This window comes from Vanacampus margaritifer, chromosome 7 (assembly GCF_051991255.1).
Source record: "Vanacampus margaritifer isolate UIUO_Vmar chromosome 7, RoL_Vmar_1.0, whole genome shotgun sequence".
Taxonomy (NCBI): domain Eukaryota; kingdom Metazoa; phylum Chordata; class Actinopteri; order Syngnathiformes; family Syngnathidae; genus Vanacampus; species Vanacampus margaritifer.
In genome coordinates, this window is record NC_135438.1 from 23319050 (window position 1) to 23340895 (window position 21846).

A 21846-nucleotide genomic window follows, 5' to 3' on the forward strand; every position below is an offset into this window, starting at 1 on the left:
GTTGGCTAAGGTAGAAGTAGAGCATGGCAAAATGTATGCTACCTAATTACACTAACGACTGCAACTTGAACAATAATCACAGCTGCTTTCTCTTCTCTTGCATATTTTTTTTCACACTACACATTGCATGATTGTTTCATAAGAACATGTCCTTTTTGTGCACTTTACAGATATCATAGTGCTGATTGCATCAGTTGCTGTAGTGTCGGCAGGTAGCCAGGGCAACATCTTTGCAACTTCAGTCCTGCGGAGCCTTCGCTTCCTACAAATCCTCCGCATGGTGCGGATGGACCGCAGAGGGGGTACATGGAAGCTGCTAGGTTCTGTGGTCTACGCACACAGCAAGGTAGGCAGCAAGACAAGCGCAAATTATGGCACATCCACACATTTTTTCTCTACTCTAAAATGCAAGATCAACAGAGGGGTATTCAAGCCTGATCACGTCACAGTTCTACTGCAGTGCAGTAGCTAAAGTATATCTTGTACGCAATGCCATACGCATTGTACATGGCATGAATACGAATAATAATTTTGATATTTAAGTGCATGACATAATATTGAACATGATAAATGCATTTTTGTTGGTTTTATTATAATTATGACAGCTTTCCACTAAATGCCACAAAACACATTCACACACAACTGTGGGATGAAAAATGTACATTTGAATGTAGCTTGCAATGTCCGTCAAAGCTGTTATAATTTTACTGTTTGTGTTTCTTGTGTTTGTGTTGCATTTCTTTCCAATTCTTCTGAGTCCCTGCACTCCACTCTGAAAAACACACACATGGGTTCACACCACTGATCTGAATATATTACTGGATAGCTGATAGGCCAAGACTTTTGAAGACGCGAGGCCGCCATATTACTCCTCCCAAGAAACTTTTCTCGGCATACGATCCTATACATTTACAGTATCGAAATTGAAGAACATTTGAGACTGTACTTAGTAGAAACAGCATGATTTATGATGTTTTGAAGTACTTCACACATATTACAACTTGCCTTAAATACATGTAACTATAAATTACATGCTTAATGATGTTTACAGGAGGAAATTTTTTATGAAAGAATTATAAGTTTAATTCAACATTCAAGACGCCTCTGCCAAATCTAATATTGGGGTTTAAGGAACTGAGCAATAAAAAGAAAAAGGGTGTCTTCAAAGTAGCACATACTACGAGCCTACGAGCTGTGTATGCCTAATCTGTATGTGCTTGCGAGATGGGAGGCGCAAAATAGCCGCCCAGTGGCTTCAACGGCTTGTAGCCTTGGGCTATCGGCTATTCTGTAGTATATACAGATCAGATTCGCACATGCGAATGCACATGCGAGTGCACATGGGAATGCGAATACACGTCCCGTTGCATTCCTCATGCAGAAGCCAATGCTGGCCACAGCTTCTTAAATATGGAATATTTATTCACTGGTATCAAACTGTAGTGCCCAGGCGAATCATCTTTTAAATAATTGAATATGATAGATGTGGTCAGTAAATTATATGCACTCACCACAGTCAGCTGTCAAGGCAATATTGGACTTGCAATGATTGATTTGAACTTTACTATGGTAGGATGAATAATAGCATCTACGGTTACAAAAACTACAGTATATGTGCATGTAAGGTCACAAAATATGAAAACGATGAAGTTGTCCGAACCCTTTTTTCAAGGCACTGTAATACTGGTAAAACAGGACATTGAACAAAGTCCTCAGAAGTACCATGAATACAGACGAATTAATGCTAAGTTAAACAATTTAAATGGCCAGCAATAACCCTTTGAGGGGTGTTACGCTTGCAAAAACAAAATACGAAATATATGAAAAGATGCAGCCTGGATCATATTAATGGTGTTAACTGTGGCGTAGTTTAGGCGGACCCCTCCACCTTCCCTTTGTTCCCCCAGACTTTTACAGCCATTGAAACGATTAAAAAATCATTTTTAACACGTGTCACCATTGGACATGTATTTTATCTGACTATTGTGCTTTACTATCATTGTGTTTCTACACCAACAAGAGTTTGGTTGTTTTGTTCTTTGACCACTATGAAGAGGAGCAGCAACTTCTGAAATGCTTCAACTTTTCAATTGTAACATTGTGCTCTAAATGCCTGCTGATCTTTTCCCATAGGAACTGGTTACTGCTTGGTACATTGGTTTCTTGGTTCTCATCTTCTCTTCATTCCTTGTCTACCTTGTGGAGAATAAGTTCAACAAGGATTTTGCCACTTATGCTGATGCCCTGTGGTGGGGCACGGTGAGTTTGCGTATCAATTACCAGAGTTGTATAAGAATCTAATTGAATTATTAATAGTTTTTTGTTTGTTTTTACTCCTAACAGGCTATGAATGGTTTCATACTGTAAATAGTATTTGCCTTTGCTTTTTATCCTACTCGATATTTTATATATATTAATGGCTCTCATTTTGCTAATTCAATTGGAAAAAGGACTATATGACGTAACAACCAAATTTCAGGTTGGTATGTATTTCTGTTATAAATTGGGAACATATTTTCACAGATCACTCTGACGACCATTGGCTATGGGGACAAGACACCAAAGACATGGACAGGAAGGATGTTGTCTGCAGGATTCGCACTGTTGGGGATCTCTTTCTTTGCCTTACCTGCAGTAAGTGCAGACTTTTCTCGACGTTTTTTTTAATGACTGCTCTTAGATATCCTATTTATTTGGCTCTAACTTTTATTGCACTGATGAAAGGTACAATGGCATTTGATGAGCAGTTTGGTTTGTATGGATGCATATTTACGGTGATAAACCACTTGTTATCCGCCTTACGGGGTCTTGACCGGATGCCACTACAGCCAATTAATTGACCTGATGGGAAAAATAGACACCTTAGATGGCGTGCTACAATGTGGACATCCCTTGATAGATAAGTCAAGATTTACAGTGCAGGCTAGTTGGGCACATAGCAGGGTGCAGGCATGACATTGATTTAATTGTAACAAGCTGATGAGGCCCAAAACTATTCAGGAGAAGTATCCATACACCGCAGATGAATGTCACCTTTTAACCCTATAATGCCAAACGTCCACCCATCCATCCATCCTTCTTCTCAACCGCTTGTCCTCACAAGGGTCGCGGGGGTTGCTGGAGCCTATCCCAGCTGGCTTCGGGCAGTAGGCGGGTTACACCCTGAACTGGTTGCCAGCCAATCGCAGGGAACACAGAGACATACAACCATTCACTCACAATCACATCTATGGAGAATTTGGAGTGCTCAATTAACCTGCCATGCATGTCTTTGGAATGTGGGAGGAAACCGGAGCACCCGGAGAAAACCCACACAAGCACGGGGAGACGATGCAAACTCCACCCAGGAAGGCCGAAGCCCGGACTCGATCTCGCGTCCTGTGCACTGGGAGGCGGACGTGCTAACCAGTCAGCCACCATGCCGCCCTAACGCCAAACGTATCACATTAAATACAAGACATTCAATACATTTTGAGCCTTCTATTTCATGCATTTTTTTCCCCATTAAAACCTTGACGTATATGATCTGACACCTGCATTGAATGGATAATCCAGTAGAGGGCAGTATCACCCAACTGATGGCTTTTCCAGCGACCTTGCAAGATCGCCTCAATTGAGAAAGGGGAGACACTCATACTTATTAATAGTGGGAAATGTTCTTTCTGCTTTTTGGAAATACTAATGTGTTTGATATGTCTGTTTATTATTATATTTTTGACAGTTATAAATGTATGCATTTAAAGCATTGTAACCGGATCTATCAAGTATTACACATATCAAAAGTCATATGTGGAAGTTGCTTTAAAAAATAATAATTATAATATGTTCATTCAAAAGGACAAGTAAATACTCTATTTACAAACAATCTTAATTTTCTCCAATATATTTCATGGTTCAGGCTTTGAAGTGATCTTGTTAGTCTTGTTATGTATCACCTGCAAGGTGACTGAATGGGTTCAGGACAAAAGAGACAAACTCACTTAAACAGATTGTAAAAACTCGACAGGGCACCTTTAACATAGTCTATGTTTAGATGAAGTCGTGAAAAATGATAGTGATCCTGAAATGAAAGCACCGGCTCACAAAATGCCTTCCTTTCACGTTAGGGTATTCTGGGCTCAGGTTTTGCTCTGAAGGTCCAAGAGCAGCACAGACAGAAGCACTTTGAAAAGAGGAGAAACCCTGCGGCCTACCTCATCCAGGTAAATTCAATATGCATAAATCACATCTCTATGTGGCCAACATGAATGTTGATATTATTCCAAACAATATTACCATTTTCCATCCTCACTAACTTCTGTGGACTAATTTGATAGAAATCTCCTAGCATGTCATTTCACCCTCTTTTAATCCAGGAGCTTGTTGTATTTTTTTCTGCATTGTTCGCATCTGGGAAAATATTGTTGTCTTGTCTGCCTCACATATGTCCTCCTTTTCTAGCCTCCCCAATTTTCATTCCCGTATTGTTTGACATTGTCTTCTGCATTTACGGTGTAGTAGTATTTCCCCCCTCATTCTCATCTGACACATGACAGACTTTTCGCATCTACTTCTTCTTCATCTTCTTCCGCTGTAGCTTTTCTCTCATTCCGTACTCCTGCCATGTTATACTCCTCCTTTTCCTAGCGTCATTGTGTCATCCTGTCCATTCACATGTTGTACCAGGCTGCGTGGCGTTATTACTCCACAGACAGCACCAGGCCATACCTGGATGCCACATGGCGGCACTATGAGAGCCTCCTGCCCTCCCTCAGGCATGTATTCATGCCTGAACTCCGCTCCAAGCCAAGACGTGTGACACCCCTGTGTTAGTGTTTTCACTAATCAACTTTCTATTCTTTTTTTTTTTATCTTTTCCATCTCCCTCATTTCCTTCCTCTTCTTTGTCTCTCACTCCTTGTTTTTAAATTTCTTCTCTTTGTATTTATGGGTTTTCTCTCTGTACTTTTCTCTTCTTCTTCTTGGTTTTGTGTATTCTGCATGCAGTGTGTTTGGCGTAGTTATGCAGCTGACGAACACTCGGTTTCCATTGCTACCTGGAAGCCTCACTTGAAGGCGTTGCATACCTGCAGCCCTACAAAGTAGGTACAACTATGGCAACTGCTGCCTCTATTTGGTCAATTGTCTTTTTCTGTACATGTTTAAAAAAAAGAAAAAAGAATGCCCTTAAAGTTGACCTGTTCATTCTGCATAATTTACAGCTTCCATTTAAACCTAGTGACTTGAGAGATCAATAGCGGCCATCAGTTTATGGAATCAATAAAGCAATTTTAGCCTCCACAGTGTATGCAATTATGAAGCCAATCCAAATTTCTGACCTTTAATGGGTGGCCATGAGCTGTGAGGGATGCAGAGATCAATCGCTATATTGGCTGGACCTGCATGCGTGTACTAAATTTAGTGCAGTCCGCTATTTTACTTCACAACTTATCTTATCTTGTGTATCTATATATAGTATCTAGATTTATAGCTCTCACCATGCGTCTTACATTATACATTATGCACTGACTTAAAACATACTTTATACCATACATAATTTTTCAATTTGCTATTGTTGAAGTAGTAATTTATGCAGATATTCATCTGATTTCCATTACGGTACAACAATGCCATAATGATGCAGCCTGATTGCAAGAAGCCACCTCCAAGACACTTGCAAATAGTACGATTTACTATATAAGCATTTGAAATAAACACAAGTGATTCGATGAATGGTTTTGTTACCCAGTGACGCTAGCTCTCTTTTTTGCAAGAATGACTTGTAGCATGCTTGACATTTGATTTTTGTATTCATTTAGATTATAATTAAGTCTGTAAGTTCAAGGAGGGGTGATTAGGTTTCAAAGGTTCACACGGTTATAGTGTATGTACTGTATGTACAGTGCTTAACAAGTTTAATAAACAACCAACCATTAAGTTTCTGTTTCTGTAATGGTTGATTTAACAGTATAACTATCGAGTCGAGTCCAGGCATGTATTTATCAATGTCCATGACACTAGCCTTGATCTTTAAACCAAGTGCACCATCTAAGAGAGTAAAAAAACAAACAAAAAAAACAAGTGAAGCTTTGTTTTCCCACCACAAACTGAAATACTACACAGTTGGACATGCTTAAAAAAGTTTAGAGAAGGTCACCTGTAAAGATGAACAGGCATTTTAGGTTAATCCTGCAATTTCCAAAAGTCAAATATCCGTAGCTTTTTAAGTTATCTATGTATGATGCATTGCAAACTGTACAAACCTCGATTTATAATGTTTTAATGATGTTCAAGTAATTACAAATAAATGATGAATACAACAGATTTGCCACTAAATAGGATCAAACACGAAATGCATGAATTGCAATATTCCGTCATGTGAGTGCAACTGATGAAATTGATGTGAACAAATAACTTTTGAACTCATTATTAATATTCATCACAATGCTCACAATTATATCTAATACAATTTCTGTCTTTTTCTCAACTGTCAACTCTAGAAAAGAACAAGGAGAACCAACTACAAGGTTTGTGATGAAAACCATCATTATTTTGCCATCTTACAGGGAAGAAATAGCATCTGGCAGAAAAAAGAAAACATACTTAAATGTACCTATTACTGTAGCCTTCTGGTTCTAAGCCAAATAAATGCCTTTCAAATGAACTGTGATTCAAGATGCAAAGTCATCATTTTTGTCATGGCAGAAATGTGTTACTGTATCTATAAATGTTACATTGGCAAGCCAAAAGCCTACAAATCTTTTTCCTGATTAGCCATTTTGGAAAGCCTCCCAATCATGTCTACTTTGATTGTGTATCTTTGACTGAGATGAACCTAAAACTCAAGGCAGTAGACATTTTATAAAATTGAGCTGCTATTTGAAAACAATGCCAGTTATACACACTAAGAATTGGGTCATTGTACTCCATTTGTCAAATTCTAGATATTCTATAATATAATATTCTATAATTCTATATTCATTTGGGTCCGTTCTTTTCTTAATCTGGTGTTTCCATGAAACTTATGTACCGCTACGTTTGTATTGTTTTGAACTTGAGAGTAATTTATTTTTATTTCTATTCTCATTTTGGTAGAAAGGGCAACAACGGATTATTTGCTCTGCATGTTTTGTCTGTACAGTTGTGGTCAACTGTAACTAACCTACGAAAAGCAAATCATTACAAAAAACTGATAATTGTGATCATCATCACAATAATATTTCTGTTGTCAGTGTAACAGAAACACTACTTTTATCTATCCTGTGCAAGTATCACTGTGTAATATTTTGACCAAAGCCGTATGTGCTTATGCTCTCAGATATTAAGCATCAGATTTTAATAATGTAGTGGGTTGTGTCGATACCTTTGAAACAAAATCATAAAACTGCATCAGTAAAACTAAAACCGCATAACTTGTAAAACTCACTGCAGTGCTGTTGTGCTTTTTGAGAGTTACTGTTTTGTCCATCACATTCCACTGTAATAAATAAAGAAATGTATTTTTTTTTTAAACATACATCAATGACACAAATTCAAAAATAAATCATTAAAACGATCAAGCATTTGTTTTTATGAGCTGACTTCAGCCAGCTCGGCATTACAAATAAGAATCTGTTCTCCAGTGACTTACCTGGATAAATAAAGGTTAGATAAACAAAGAAATAAAATTTGATGCTGAAGTAGTGAGACCTATGTAAAGTAATTCTGTGTGCTCTACTGTATTTGTAGTTATTTGCAGTAGTAGTTTTTTTCTCTTACCAGCTACTTCAACCTGAAAAATCACACATTATTACTCTCAGCAAATGGTCACAGCAAATAAGTCAAAACATTTCAAATGGCAATAAAATGGCTGAATCAAAAACATTTACATTTTCGTTTGATGCAGATTACATACTCATTCTCCGATAAAGCAAATAAAGTCAGACTAAAAGATAAATTGCGCCTCCACTTGTGTTTTATTGAGCTTTTATGGTGCAACAAATGTTTCTTTTTTGAGCTGCTGTAGATCAGTGACGAGATGGTAGCCCAAAGTTAAGATGTCAGCGTGCATATGGTGCCATCGCTGAGTACTGTCCATAAGCGACTCTTATATTTGCTGGATGCAAATTGATGAGTCAATCACTTGTTGCTATGTTCCATTCCGAATGAGGGGCATCATCATGAAGTGTGTGAGTCACCAAACTGTAGCATTTTCCAAATGTGGCTGTCTTTTTACCTCGTCTAAGATCAATTGCCTCTTTTTTTTTTTTTTTTGCTACTTCAAAATGTCAGATGTCCACCAACTGTGTTGCTTTAAACTTCATCAACGCTTGTCATAACATCCTTAAAAGAAGTACTTGAGCTTTGACAGTTAAAACGTCTTAAAGCAACTTCACACTTCTCTCTCTGTGCATCAAATAACACACACTTACTGTATGTCTGTCTACCCTTGATTCCCCCCCTCCCCCTACTCTTAAATGCATAGTAATAAACAGAAGATTCTGAGGAGGTGTACCACTTGGAAACATAGGTATACCGCTGCTCTGTCCATGACATCGTTATCGGAATGCTGACTACACTGTGTTCCAAATAAGTAAACATTTGCTGTTTTTGTGACTTTTTCCGAAGTAGTCATGGCAATTTACTATATATATATATATATATATATATATATATATATATATATATATATATATATTAGTGTTGTTCCAATACCGATACTGGTATCGGCAGAGGCCCCCGATACTGCATTAAAACAGTGGTATCGGTGAGTACTAACTAGTAACATGTCGATAACCTAATTTTGACGCTAATATAGGACTTTGGATCCAGCATCCTGTGTCTTGCTCATGCACGACATTCACTGATGTGTGACATGTTCATTGCATGCCGAGCTAAGATATCCTATCGGCCCTTGAATGCTTTGAACCAATGACAGGACAATTTTTTCATGTTGAGGGAAAAAAAACGTAGGTATCGGTATGGTATCGGCATCGGCCAATACTGCAAAGTTGGATATCGGAATCGGTATCGGGGGCCAAAAAACGGTATCGTAATCTAGAGCAACAATTTAGAGTCTTCAATTATCCGTCCATCCATTCTCTATATACACGTAGTAGTAATAATAATAATAATAATCATAATTCTATTATTATTGTCATTATGTTGTACTTAATAGTTGAAAAACATAGGTAGAAGAAAAAAACTGTTATTACGTAGAGCTCATATAACCTAAACAAATGCTAATTCGAGCAATGTGAGTTTTTTAAGTTTTTTATCTACAGCTTTCAAATATTAACATTAATTTTTTCTTCTGTTAAAATTATAATTCCAGGGATATTGTGTGCTTTTATCTCGTTTGTGGATGCAAAATACCCTCAAAGGTCTTCTTTGCGCCACAGGTTTTTAATAGAGTTGAGGTCTGGGAATGATGGTTAACAGCCACAAGATTCACATCACTTTCTTCATAGCCATACCAGAGTATTATTCAATAGTTTCTATAAAGTGTTGGATGAGAATTGCATAAGAAATATTTTTATGTGAAAGGAACACTTTTGCTTTTGTTCTATGGCAGGAAATAGTCCATTGAAACTCTAGTTACGCTGCAGAAGTCATTTTGATACATGAGACTAATGTTTCGCCTTGCTGACACTGAAGACTTTTTGGGACACGGTGGCTGCCCACAAGTCATTCAGATCCTCATACATTCTTAGTATCACAGCATTCAATCAATTAAATAAACAATAAAAGAGCCACGGGCTTCAAATAACTGCTGTTTGCTCATTGATGGTGGTCATTCTCGAGGTAGCTGTCTGATAAAAACTGAAAAAAAAATTACAATAAAAATAAATAATAATAATAATAAAGATCATGTGTAATAATGTCTTTAAATAATTTTCTTTCAATTAGGCTCATCTGGGAAACTCATTTTTATTGTTGATATGTGATCTGAATAGCAAGGAGAAACGTGCATTAAACTTTGGAAGTTAAACCCAAAACTCAAATGTTTAACTTAAATCCTACATACTGTACATAATTTGGAACACAGTGTAAACATTGGTGCATGGGTTTATATGTAGGGGCCTGCAGTGTCATCCCCTGGGCATTATCATGTCTTTAGTTTAGACACTAATATGCACCTTGTCTGATCTGATTGCTTGAGAAATGTGCTCATTTTGCTTGACTTTGTCTACTTTGTATGTTTATATTTGCCTGATTTAATTCTTAAAAGCAAACCCAAAAAATATATTGAACAATGGAATAGTGTTTTATATAGAAGAAAATAATAATTATGTTTTCCCCTCCAAATTAATGCCTCACATGGGAGAGTCTACTTCCCATATCATGAATTTAACAACAATCATTCTTTCTGATCATAATCCAGTTCATTGTTTCTTCAGTCAGCTATTGTAGCGTCCTGTACTGTCTTACATAAGACTAGCTCAAGTTCTGTTTGCTGAGAATCACAGGGGCCAGATGTCATTTATTGAAATGTGTGCTGTATTTTAAAGGTAATTGTTTTTGAAGGAGAGCTTGAACAGGTTGAAAGTAATAAAACAGTTCATCACTGACATACTGAATTAGTTTATAGGCCTACTGTAAATATGGAACATGAAAAAAAATACAATTTCAAGCCTTACTTAAGGACATTACAAAAACACCCTTTTGTTGTTTACCAGAATGAGCCATGCCTTGTTGCTTGTGAACTTGTGTTGCATGCACTTGTTAACTTAGGAAGCCGCACATGTGACTTACACATCTCAAGAGATATTAAAAAAGGAATGTACGAATCGTCATCCTCATCCATCCTCGGTTAAGTCACACTAGGGCCCCTATATTTGTAGACAGGCGCACGTCTGCTCGGTGTAAAAATGGCCAAATGTTGATTGTCATACTGGGACAAGTCTAGTTTACTGTGTTTAATAATTTAGCAGACTGCACTACACTATGTTGGGTATTCCAAGTATGTTTTCTATTACATGCCACCAGTGCACTGACAATTTGGTGACACATAGTAGATCAGACCTTAGACCAAAGTCCAGCCTGGGGTCCAATTGTGGCCCATGTTCAAATTTCCAACGCTGAAGGCACCTCAACCAGAGCTTAGAGTGAATATCCAAATGCACCCCTCACTGCATACCTCTTTCCAGCCCTTTTCAAACATGGAGACTGTAGCAAAGAAAAGGAAAATTGACCCAGAGGGCTGACGCTTTCAGGACAAGTGGCAATTGTCACATTTTTTTCACTGAAATACGAAACAATTGTGGCTGTTTCTAAGCAATTCAACATCAAGAGACGCTACCAGCTGAAACATGCAAACTTCAACAAGGGAAGGAACGTTGTGAAAAATCAAAGCAAATGGGAGATGAATAATCTGCCCCCACAACACCTCACAAAATCTGGCTCAAACCAACCTAAAATACAATTTGAATAGTTTTAAAGGAAAATCAAGACTTAAGCACCAATATCTCCGACTCCTTAACAATTAAATATTTAAACAGTACATGTACATGCTTAAAAGGACAACTGAGAACGACTGAACACAAATGCCCCCCAAAAGAAAATCATATTCTACAGACTACAAGCTGCAAGTTGTGAACTTTCATTGTTAGCATATCTTACACCTATTCAGCTTGTTCTCGATTTCTTTTTTTTAAATTAACGTTATAACTTGCCTTCCAAGAACAACGTAAAGTCTGTTTTTGGTCAAGTAGTTTGTAAAATAAACTACTTATACTCCAGTGCGACTTATGTCTGTTTTTTTCTACCTAATTATGCATTTTTGGCTAAGTGTGATTTTTACTCCGAAGCAATTTATAGTCGGAAAATGTAGTAAATATTTTAAGATATTAAAAATTATTATAAAGCCCATATCTCACTGAGCGGCTGAGGCTTGCGAGGGTGCACACACGTAGCAAGTGTTGCTTTTTCGACAGGCTTTGTTCAATGTTGCAAAACGTTGCAAAGAACCTCACCACAGACTCTCAAACCCTCTTAAAGTGTTTTTCATGATGCAGAGAATTTTTGAACATGGTAAAAATGTGATTATAACTTAATAACAGTGTTGGTATTCTTCTTCTCACACTTACTCTCTTGTTTCACCATTCATTGTCTTTTCATTCACAGCCAGAAACTCAGCTTTAAGGAGCGGGTGAGGATGGCTAGCCCGAGGGGTCAGAGCATCAAGAACAGGCAGACATCCTCAGTGAATGACCGGCGTTCTCCAGTGGTGGAGGCGGGTACGGAGGGCACCAGCCCTGCCAAGGTGCAGAAGAGCTGGAGTTTCAATGACCGCACACGTTTCAGACCTTCACTGCGCCTTAAAAGTCAGTCGCGATCCACCACTGATGGTGAGTGCATGCTATTAAGTTATGATCACTCACTGCAAATCACATTCTTGACATATTTTCAGGCAGATCCATACGGAAGAGGATTAGGGCCAGTGAAGAGAAGAAGAAAAAAGGTTGGCAGGATTCTGACTTTATTCTCAGCATTCTTACTTTAAAGTCGGAATTTGGACTTTAAATTGAAAATTTGCACTTTATTCTCAGAATTCTGACTTTAAAGTGAGAATTCTGACTTTGATAACAGCATTTTGACTTTAAATTGAAAATCCGCACTTTATTCTCAGAATTCTGACATTAAAGTGAGAATTCTGACTTTGACCACAGAATTCTGACTTTAAATTGAGAATTCTGACTTTTTGACTTCCCCCCACAAGTCATAGCTCAACGTCACAAAGTCAGAATTCTCACTTTAAAGTAAGAATTCTGAGATTAAAGTCAGAATTCTGAGAATAAAGTGAAAATCATGCCAACCCTTTTTTTCTCTTCACTGGCCCTAGTCCTCTTTTGTAGCTATAAGGTTGTCATATGAGAAGCATTGCTTTGAAATTAAATCCCAAATAGTAGTTTTTTATTTGTATATTGTGTCGATGAATCAAATTAACATGTAAATGTTGGTCTTTTTGTTGTTGTTGCCCCCTTTCCTAAACAGCAGACTCTAACATGGCAGGAGAGGATGGTTTTGATGAGAAGGGTTGTCACTGTGAGATCTCAGTGGACGACTTGCTGCCTTCTGTCAAGTCTGCTATTAGAGCAATTAGGTGAGCAAAAGTTACAGAGAAACTAGTGATTTCTTCTTTTATTTTTTTTAATTAATTGATCCAAGTTTCTTTCTAGTTCTCTGCTTGCAATCAAATCTTTGTGTCAACCTAATTCAAACAATTCAAGTGGTTATTCAAAATAATAAATTAAATTACACTCTCCACCACCTGAATTTCAATATTACAAAAGCAATTGTTACTGATAATAAATCTGATGGTGTTAATTGCTTTCTTTATACAGCTCTTGTGTCCTTTGTTTAAAGTAGGGACAAACAACCAGTCTTGCTAACAGTTACAATTGCTAAGAAGCAGAGGCTCCAGTTGTCTTTTGAAATAAATAAACAATTAATGTGTTCTTAAAGAATTTAGAAAGGTACTAAATGTGTTTGGGTGCAGTTTATTGCATTTCAAGCCAGAGGCTAATTTTGTCCTTAAGTGTTAAAAAAAATTCCACAGCTTGATCATGCATTGAAACATCTGCTGTTGCTTCACACATTACTATTCTACACTGGTTTCATTGTAATCGTTTAAGTTTTACTGTGGTCTGTTCTTGCCAAATACGTTCTTTTTTTCCCCCACTCAGGGACTCAGAGGCTTGCCTTTTGCCAAATACCAGTAAATTTGGCCTTGAGGCTTTGCAGGTGCAAAAATACTGATTTTTTTTAAAAAAAAAATTTATGTGGGCCTGGCCAGAAACAGCTCGAAAGGGTAACATGGGTCCCCCTTCCCATGGGCTCCCCACCTGTGAGGGGGGCCATTAGGGTCAGGTGCAATGTGACGGTGTTTGAGATTGAGAAGTTCTGACTAGACACAGTCGGGCTCGCCTCTAGCTTGGGCTCAAGGGTCTTGTTCAAGAATGAGGGCGGGATGGAGCGGGAGAAGGGCAGGTGCAGCTTCAGTGATGCAGACTCTATTGGTCTGCCGTGGTGAACAATGAGCTGAGCCGACAAAACGAAGCTCTATATTTACCGGTCAATCTACGTTATTAGTGCTACCCTAACCTACGGTCACAAGCTGAGGGTGCAGAGCCACCTTTATTTTGGCAAAATCAGAGCGTCCCTTGTGGCTGACAGTGAAACACCCGCTCTTTCCACAGAATAATGAAGTTCCATGTGGCAAAGAAGAAGTTCAAGGAGACTCTGCGTCCTTATGATGTGAAGGATGTGATTGAGCAGTACTCTGCAGGTCATTTGGACATGTTGTGTCGCATTAAAAGCCTTCAAACCAGGTAGGACGCTCAATACATTCCATGTTCAATACTTTCTGCATGATTGGCCAAATGTTTTGCTCTATTCCATTTATAAATATATGTTATACACTTACCAGCCACGGCATTATGATAACTTGCATGATATAAAAATATCCAATGCATAAACTGAATTTGTGGCTATGCTTAGAATAAAACTATTAATGTTTTAATTGAAACTGTCCGAGGGAGTCATTTAAAATGTTCATTATTCAAGTTCAAGTTTGCAGTGGTGTAGATTGTGTGTGTATCATGAGAGCTGCTCCTGATGGTTTGGTTGCCTAATTTAGTTACATAAGCGTAAATTCTCACTGATACGAGAGATATACAAACACGCAGCAGGAGCTGCGTGGCTCAGAGAGTCGATCGGCTGTCTCCCAAGATGAAAGTCGTGAGTTCGTTCCACAACCCTTGAGTGACTTTTTATCTTTAGTGTAAATATTACCCCAAAACAGAGTCTATTTGGGCCCACTCTAAATAGAGTCAAATTTACTCTACAGAACATACTGTGTAGTCAAAATGTAAGCAGGGCAAACGCAATATAAATGAAGTACCATTTACCAGAATAAAGTGTAGTTTGAGTTAAGTTTTTAACACTGACACTAGTGCAATACACTCATAAGTGTTTAAACAACATAGTTTAGTGTAGTTTGGCAGAGTTATATGTTTAACACTGACACTAGTGTAGAGTAAGTTCAACCCTGCTCAGTGTTTACCAGTGTAGATTTTTAACATAATACCGTGTTGGAGTAACAATAGTTAAGTGTGGAAAAAAGTAACACTTTGGAAAGTGTAACATTTGCACTCATTGATGTAGACACATATGACACAGTCTAGTGTTAGACTTAATTAACACTGTCAGTGTCAATCTAACACTTGCTGTGTGGAGAACACAATATGCAGCAGAGCAGTTATACACCACTGCAAATTACATACATTGATAGTAATAACAAGCATGCAATATTGTTAAATGAATACATCGCTACCTACTTTTTTTTTACATTGTTATAGTGGTAAAAAATATTTGAGCTACTGTATTGGATATGATTATTTGTGCAACAGGTCAAAGATGGCAGTTGTGCTAATTAGTTTACATACCCTAGCAGAATCAGCTTTTTTTTGTGTGTGTAACATTAAAAACACACGCACACTCACACACACGCAAGTGATCAAGTAAAACAGCCATAAAGAAAATAATGAGATGGTCCCCGTTCAGTCATGAGTATCATTTTCTCAGCATTGCATACATTCTTGCATACATTCTGCAAATACATGTCGTCCACATGTTGTGTGTGTGTGTGTGTGTGCGTGCGTGCGTGCGTGCGTGTGTGTGTGTGTGTGTGTGTGCGTGTGTGCGTGCGTGCGTGCGTGCGTGCGTGCGTGCGTGTGTGTGTGTGTGTGCGTGTGTGTGCGTGTGTGTGTGTGTGTGTGTGTGTGTGTGCGAGTGCGGGTGCGGGTGTGTGTGTGCATGCTTGCATCTGCATCCATACTTCATGCACGTGTGTTTGTGTATGTGTGTTCACTTTGCTTCCTCACAGGCTGGACATGATTGTAGGCCCACAGCCCCTGAGCAGCCGTGTCAAGACATTTTCCTCCCCCTCCCTGCCTCTCTATTACAGCCAGGGCAGAAAGAACTCCACCCAAGGGTCAGAGTGCCCATACACATCAAATGGCTTCACTTCATTTTCATTCTCTTCATTCACAATACAGCGCATGCTCACACATTTTGACACACAATAATCATTGACTACATAATCTGAAGTCACTGAATTGGTTAAGGTGAAAGTGATTTGAACCCAGCCTTGAAACTCACATCCTGTATCGCATTGTGCTCTGCTACCATCTACTGTTTAGAGGATGGAATTCACATTTTGTAATGCTACACCATCTCTATGCACTTTGCTTTTTGTGCTTCAGCTGAAGAAAGTCATACGCTTTTGTTTTGTATGTTTCCTTTTTGTATATTTTGTTATTTGTACATAAAAATAAATATACCGCCAACTGTTCAAATTGTCAGATACCCCAAATTTGTACAAATAGGCTTGCAGATTTCAAACAAAATGAGAGTATCCTAATCATAGATTAAATTAATTATACTTTTGCTAATGTCTATTGGAATACATGACAATTACTGTAATTGCTTCATAATTTTTTTTAAAGTTGTTTTTCTTTAGTACTTACCTTTTTTAACAGTCACACAATTACGCAAATGAGTGTGTACGTCAAATAAAGACAGATTTGTCACTTGCTATCTAATCTACCATACTTGTACAATTGAACAACCTGTGACATAAAAAAAATTACCGATTTTCCAGTGATTTGAATTGAGCAAGTTAAACTTAATTCAACAAATTCTGAAAAAAAGCTAACAAAAAACTATTTTGATTTTTAAGTAGAGGCGTCAGGTGATTCAAATTTTAAATCGTAATTAATCGCATTACTTCAATAGTTAACTCACGATTAATCACAAATTGTAAATCTCTTTTAAATGAACAATAACATGTACATTAGAAAAAAATTTCAAGTTTTCAAAAAAGTTTTCATTCTCTTGTTAACATAAAAGTGGAAAAAATGTTAAACTAATAGAAATGTGGCTGCATCTTTTAGTCATTGATACAGTAATTGCATAATAATTAATAAAATTGAGTTAAAATTAGAAAGATATACAGTACTGTAAAAAACGAGTGTGATATTGATTTGTGTTTTTTTCTGCCATAGATGGCATAATTGCATTTGTAAGACGTTGGTGACAGCTCAGTGCATTTTTCTTTTCATATTAAGAGCTTTCTAATCTTTAACATGAAGCAATTTGTGAAATTCTGCACATTTTTAAAATTGTAAAATACAACTTGACCCCAGTATCTACAAATATATGTATTCTTATTAAATTTATTATTGCTACATTTTTATGTGGACATGTCTGCTGCGTTGCAACTGGAATTCCCCCAGTACGGGTTTTTCCAATTAAGGGGCGGTCATTAATCGTACATTAAAAAAAATAGTGGCATTAAAGGAACTTCAAATGAACGCAAAATTAACGCATTGCTTTTGACACCCCTATTTTTAAGTAATACAACGAGGGAAGGTGCTTTTCCAAAAAGAAAAAAACTGATCTTTTTTGTCTCCAAAATGAGGTAAAATTGCATTGAATTCTTTACAACTTTCACTAACTTGAATTCAGCTAAATGTCTTCACATGCTTACGAGGCCAAACCACAAGAAAGGCTATCACAGTGCCAAGCTGAAACATCAATTGTCAGAAATGTCCATACATCTCGGGAATAAAAGTTACACTGTAAAGTCAGCAGAATAATTGCTTTGTGTTCAACTAGAGATTTCACACTGACTCAAGCAAATCATGTGTTACTGTTGTGGTGTGTCTTTGTGATATTTAGGGTGGACCAAATCCTGGGGAAAGGACAAATCCCGCTGGACAAGAAGATTCGTGACAAGTTGTTGTCTGATGGAGATCTGCTGGAGGACATGAGCATGTTGGGCCGTGTTTGTAAAGTAGAGCGCCAGGTACTTGTCTTTTCTCTTTGTATGACTTTTTTTTATTGAGATTTAAGATCATAATGATAAATAAGTGCAAGTCAGAGGCATTTTAGTAGTGATGTTATGAAATGTGCCGATACAATTTGACACAATGCGATATACAGTACAATAATATACAGTATGGCCTTACTGCTCCTTAGTTTATGTTGAAGACTTAGGGATTGAAGCATCATTTGAACAATAAATAAATTGTGCAGTCTAACTGACCATTGTTGACAAAAGATCAGTAGCCCCCTGGTGTCAGGGAAGAGTATCGCTAATCAGAATGAGAATATTGAAACAGTATTGTTTTTATTAATATCGGTACCTATCTATGTATCATTATTTTGAGCACACCCCTAGTTTGGTGTGAACTTGAAGTTATTTGGCAAGATAGAGAGGTTACGCTGTGCAAGAGAAAAGAATACTTATGTACAAGTACGCATGGAGGATAACACTTGGAATTTACCTTTTACCTTACTTATTTTCTTCAGCCAGTGTAGTCATTGTATCATATTTGCATTTGCTTGTTATAAGTCAACATACATATATTTTGGCTGGCACTCTTCTAGAGTGTTGCTCTTTCAATCACCTTGTCATGGGTTCGATCCCCACAATAGACAATATTGAATTCATATTTATTGTCATTAACATTGCAATGTTACATTTCTTACTTACTTACTTACGTCATATTTGCACTACACACCTACTACTAAAATTTCAATATTGATACTTACGAGATGGCCATCATGTCACTGTTTTAGCCTACATTTTTGTTTTATCCTGTATATTTTACTGCTTGGTCTTCTTGACCACTCGATGGTGCCAAAGAGCAAATGAAGCACATGAAGCTTTGAACCAGGTACAAACCAATTGGCTGGAAACTTTGGTTCAGTAATTTCGTACAGTCATCGCAGGGGTGTCCAAACTTTTTCTATCGAGGGCCACAAACTGAAAAATCTATTTTGGCATTGTCCAACTTTATTAAATCAATCAAGCAATTATGTATTATAGTTATTTTAGCTATTTTAACCTTATTTTTAACACCTTATTTTTTAACACACCGCAAACAATTAGGGATTTTTATGCCCACAGCCCCTGCCCTGAGCGGATCTCTACATTCAGAATTCAAAGCAAGAGTATATATTATAGTAAATTTATATCTGTTTCCGTTTTGAGTAATTAGCATTAGAATCATCATTATTCACATACCTGTTGAAAACACTGGGGAAAAGAGCTTGTTGCAACATGGCCATGGCTGATCTCTTATACTCTGCTGCCACCTGCTGGCCGACTTTTGTAATAACTACCATTGCTTTAAGCGACCTCTTCAGATCAGAAGCTGTAGCAAAGCTTTCTGTATGCTCTAGCATTAAAAAAAAAACTTTTGAAAAAACGTATACATACGCTTTTGGGACTATATACTGTATATATTTAAAATAGAAAGTTTTTATACGTTTTTGAGAGCAAGCGAGGTACTCAAACTGTATATAATCACATAAAAACCTTAGAGGATTTCAAATGCTTGTTGTTTTATTGACTATTTTCTCACATCATAGGTCCAGTCAATCGAGTCAAAGCTCGACTCATTGCTCGACATCTATCGGCAGGTTCTGCGGAAGGGCTCCTCCACAGCTCTCACGCTTTCATCTTTGCCGCTGTTTGAGCTGGAACAGACTTCGGACTACCAGTCCTCTGTCTTCAGCAAGGATCTGTCCTTCCCCAGCCAGGTCAGCGGCAGCGCAGGGCCTCACCCTGGCGGCTGCGTCACACGCTCCTCCACCAATTCGCACCTGTCCCAGGGAGGACTCCATCTCATCCTGGCGACCCCGAGCGATCTCGACCTCAATACCTCCAGCACTACGCCTCCTTCTGGCCCTGCTTCCTCATCTTTCAGTCCATCCCCATTGCCACATCATCACCATCCTCATCGCCATCCTCATCCCCAACATCAGACCCAGGATCAGTCCACTACACCTGAAAGTGGCAATGATGAAACAGTGGGGAGCTCTCCTCCAATCCTCACCCCAAACAGTATCTGCAGTGGTGTGGGAGGAGGAGCAGCAGATGGGGAGTTTTGTCTTCTGGCAAGACTACCGCCGCCACCTCCTCCAAACAGAAATGTAGGTCTTAACAACTTGACGCGTCCATCCTCCAAGGAAAATTCTCCTGAAATTGAAGACTTCTGTGGTCTAGGGGAAGAAGTCATTCTAGATTTGGGGCTCGGCACACTGGGAAAACACCAACGGGGTAGCGCCAACAACAAGGGCAGACTCGACGCCAAGGAGGAGGGCTCCTGGAGGAGGCATATGAGTCTTGAGCTGGAACCCCTGGTGCCAGCAACCCAAAGCTGCTGCTCAGGACCAGGTCAGGTCACTCACAGTCTGGGAAAGTCGATGTCAGTGCAGGACTTGATGCAGACAGCCCAAGGCAAAATGCAAGGTGGCCACTGCAACATTTCATCCCCAAGATGCAATAGAAACGCTTGCACTGGTTTCCAGAAAAGTTGTCAAGACGTAGGCGGAGGGGCAACTGACAAAGGTGGTTGGGGGAAAGAAGACCTTTTTATCAATGACAAGGAAGTGGAGATGCAGGGATTTGATTTCCTGACGCATGGGTCTGTTGAGGCTCCCTCATACTCCTCAGAACTCTTGAGAACAGACGCTATGGCAAGAGGGGCGTCACAGGGGTCCAACCTTAGCCTGGCCGCTGGTCATTCATCGTTACCCTCTGGGGGCAGCACTGAGTTACTGAAAATGCAGCGTGTACGATTAAAATAGATTGGAGGGCATGAAAATCTCACCTCACAGCTTTTCATCATTTTTGAAAGAGAGTATGAAGGTGGGATAAAATGTTGTTGTTTTTTTACTTTGCTGATCTGAGTTGATAACAATCACAGTATTTTCATACCGGTCATCATGCTGACAGATGATATTTTACTGTATCATTGCATGTAGTAACCAGTTACTCTAAACTTGGAAGACATTTGGTTTATATGTGAAATATCCATTGAATGTCAGAGAGATTAATCAGCTAGACAGTTTTACAGTACATTCCAAAAATAAAAGTCTGGACACTGACCAAGGGCAAATTATTTTAAGATAATAATTCTCTTTATTTCATTTCTATCCTATCATTAAAAAATATATATATAGTTTGATTCTCATATCCCCCATTGTACTACAGTAAGTGTAATTGTGCAATTTAGATGTCACAACAAGAACGCCTGCATTGTGCTATTGTTTAACTGTATTTTCAAGACACCACATCCAGCGGTAATGTATGCTATACACATGTTTAATACTAAATTACCATTCGCAATTTTGCAAATGAAACCGGCCTTTTAGTTGTTTATGTTTTGACAACCAACTGTCAACATCGGTGTTCTCATAATGTGTACAATGGAGTCTAAATCGAATATTCTGTTGTACAGTATTGGATTTTGGACTGCAACAAGTTTACAATCAAAGTTTCCTGGTTTAGAACATAAACTGTGTTTGCTTGCTAAGTTAATGTAGGCTTGTTTATGGTTATTTGAAATGACATCATTGTGGAATGTACAATTGATGCTGTAATGCTCATGTCATTAAAAATGCAAGTTGCTGCCTCACAACTACATTGCGAGGATGTAAAGCTCCTCTTTTTGTTGCATGGTACGGAACCAGGTGCTTTTGTGAACGCCAGATTATTTTCTCCAAAATGTAGGAGATTGTTACATTAAATGCTACCTTACTGAAGACCCATATCGAAGACCAGAATACGTGTGTGTTTATGTTGATTTTTGCCTGCAATTTTAAACTTTGGCCTTGGCTGCCATATCCCATTTGTTGCGCTGAAGACAAAATACGCTGTACATATACAGGTGCCTTGCTTTTGTGGAACATCATCTCAAAATTTGGAAATTTTCACCCCAAAACAAAAAAGTTCCTACTGTAGAATGTTAACGGGGTTTTTTTCTCCATCCATTGATGATTTTGTTACTGCATATAAAACAGTCCCATGGG

The 21846-nt window shown here is 38.2% G+C and overlaps 1 protein-coding gene across 7 annotated transcripts in view; it reads left to right on the forward strand.

Annotated features, from left to right (window-relative positions):
- The window catches only part of LOC144055609 (potassium voltage-gated channel subfamily KQT member 5-like), a 97728-nt gene extending 76270 nt beyond the window's left edge, over positions 1 to 21458 (forward strand). The window contains exons 4-15 of one of the 7 annotated variants that reach the window (XM_077571734.1): positions 171 to 346; positions 2134 to 2259; positions 2524 to 2634; positions 4107 to 4202; positions 4987 to 5081; positions 6480 to 6506; positions 12085 to 12308; positions 12955 to 13063; positions 14160 to 14291; positions 15848 to 15955; positions 17704 to 17830; positions 19402 to 21458. In XM_077571734.1, the coding sequence (XP_077427860.1) occupies positions 171 to 346; positions 2134 to 2259; positions 2524 to 2634; positions 4107 to 4202; positions 4987 to 5081; positions 6480 to 6506; positions 12085 to 12308; positions 12955 to 13063; positions 14160 to 14291; positions 15848 to 15955; positions 17704 to 17830; positions 19402 to 20622 (2552 nt within the window). In that variant the 3' untranslated portion in view covers positions 20623 to 21458. Of the gene's footprint in view, positions 1 to 170; positions 347 to 2133; positions 2260 to 2523; positions 2635 to 4106; positions 4203 to 4665; positions 4755 to 4986; positions 5082 to 6479; positions 6507 to 12084; positions 12309 to 12954; positions 13064 to 14159; positions 14292 to 15847; positions 15956 to 17703; positions 17831 to 19401 lie in introns of all 7 variants that reach the window. The other 6 variants (XM_077571736.1, XM_077571735.1, XM_077571737.1 and 3 more) reach the window with 6 other exon arrangements.
- The last annotated feature ends 388 nt before the right edge of the window (positions 21459 to 21846 follow it).